The sequence below is a fragment of the Chaetura pelagica genome, unplaced genomic scaffold, assembly GCF_000747805.2.
Source record: "Chaetura pelagica isolate M959 unplaced genomic scaffold, ChaPel_1.0 scaffold455, whole genome shotgun sequence".
In the NCBI taxonomy this organism is placed as follows: domain Eukaryota; kingdom Metazoa; phylum Chordata; class Aves; order Apodiformes; family Apodidae; genus Chaetura; species Chaetura pelagica.
The window spans coordinates 298,578-299,291 of NW_009953483.1; the positions used below are offsets into that span (position 1 = coordinate 298,578).

General features: G+C 53.5%; 1 protein-coding gene across 1 annotated transcript in view; it reads right to left on the reverse strand.

The window, feature by feature from the left end:
* Window positions 1–256: 256 nt before the first annotated feature.
* Window positions 257–714, reverse strand: part of CITED2 (Cbp/p300-interacting transactivator, with Glu/Asp-rich carboxy-terminal domain, 2) — a 1,460-nt gene continuing 1,002 nt past the window's right edge. Inside the window, exon 3 of the mRNA XM_009998542.1 lies at window positions 257–712. Coding sequence (XP_009996844.1) covers window positions 257–712 — 456 coding nt within the window. The remainder of the gene's footprint in view (window positions 713–714) is intronic.

Sequence of the window (714 nt, forward strand, 5' to 3'; positions counted from 1 at the left end):
TTGGCTAGAAATTATTACTACGGGAGGGGACGTGAATGTCAAAGCTACAAAAAAAAAAAAAAAAAGAAAAGAAAAAAGAAAAAAAAAGTTGCAGCGGTTTAAGGAAGGGGCAAAAAAAAAATAAAATTTATACAAGCGCATAGTTGACTCTGCTTTCCAGATTCTCACCTTTTCAAGCCCTGAAAAGTGAGACACCGTGTCTAGGGGAATGTTTTCATTCGCACCGATAGAAAGTCCTTTGTTTGTTTTAAATGAATCAGCAGCTCACCCTGCTGGGCTGCTGTTTGCAAACGAAGTCTGTCATGAAGTCAAACTCGTTCTGTCCCAACCACAGCTCGGGAAGCTCCTTGATGCGATCCAGCCCCATTTCGATGACTAAGGACATGAGGACCTCCTCGTCGATGAAGTCAGTGTCTATGACATTGGGCGGCAGCATTGCCGCGGGGACGTGGGGGACAGCGGGCGGCAACCCGCTGCCGCCGCCGCCGTGCTTGGGGTTGCAGTCCCTGAAATGCTGCTGCTGGCTGCTGCCGTTCAGCTGGTGGCTGCCGGGGTGCAAGTCCGGCATGTAGTGGCTGTGAGGGTAAGGGTGGTGGCTGAAGTACTGGTTGTTCAGCTTCTGGAGCTGCATGCTGGCGCTCAGCTGCCCTCCCGGGCTGGCGACGGGGGGGGCCAGGAACTGGGAGCCGCTGAAGCGGGCGGGGGGCGGCAGGC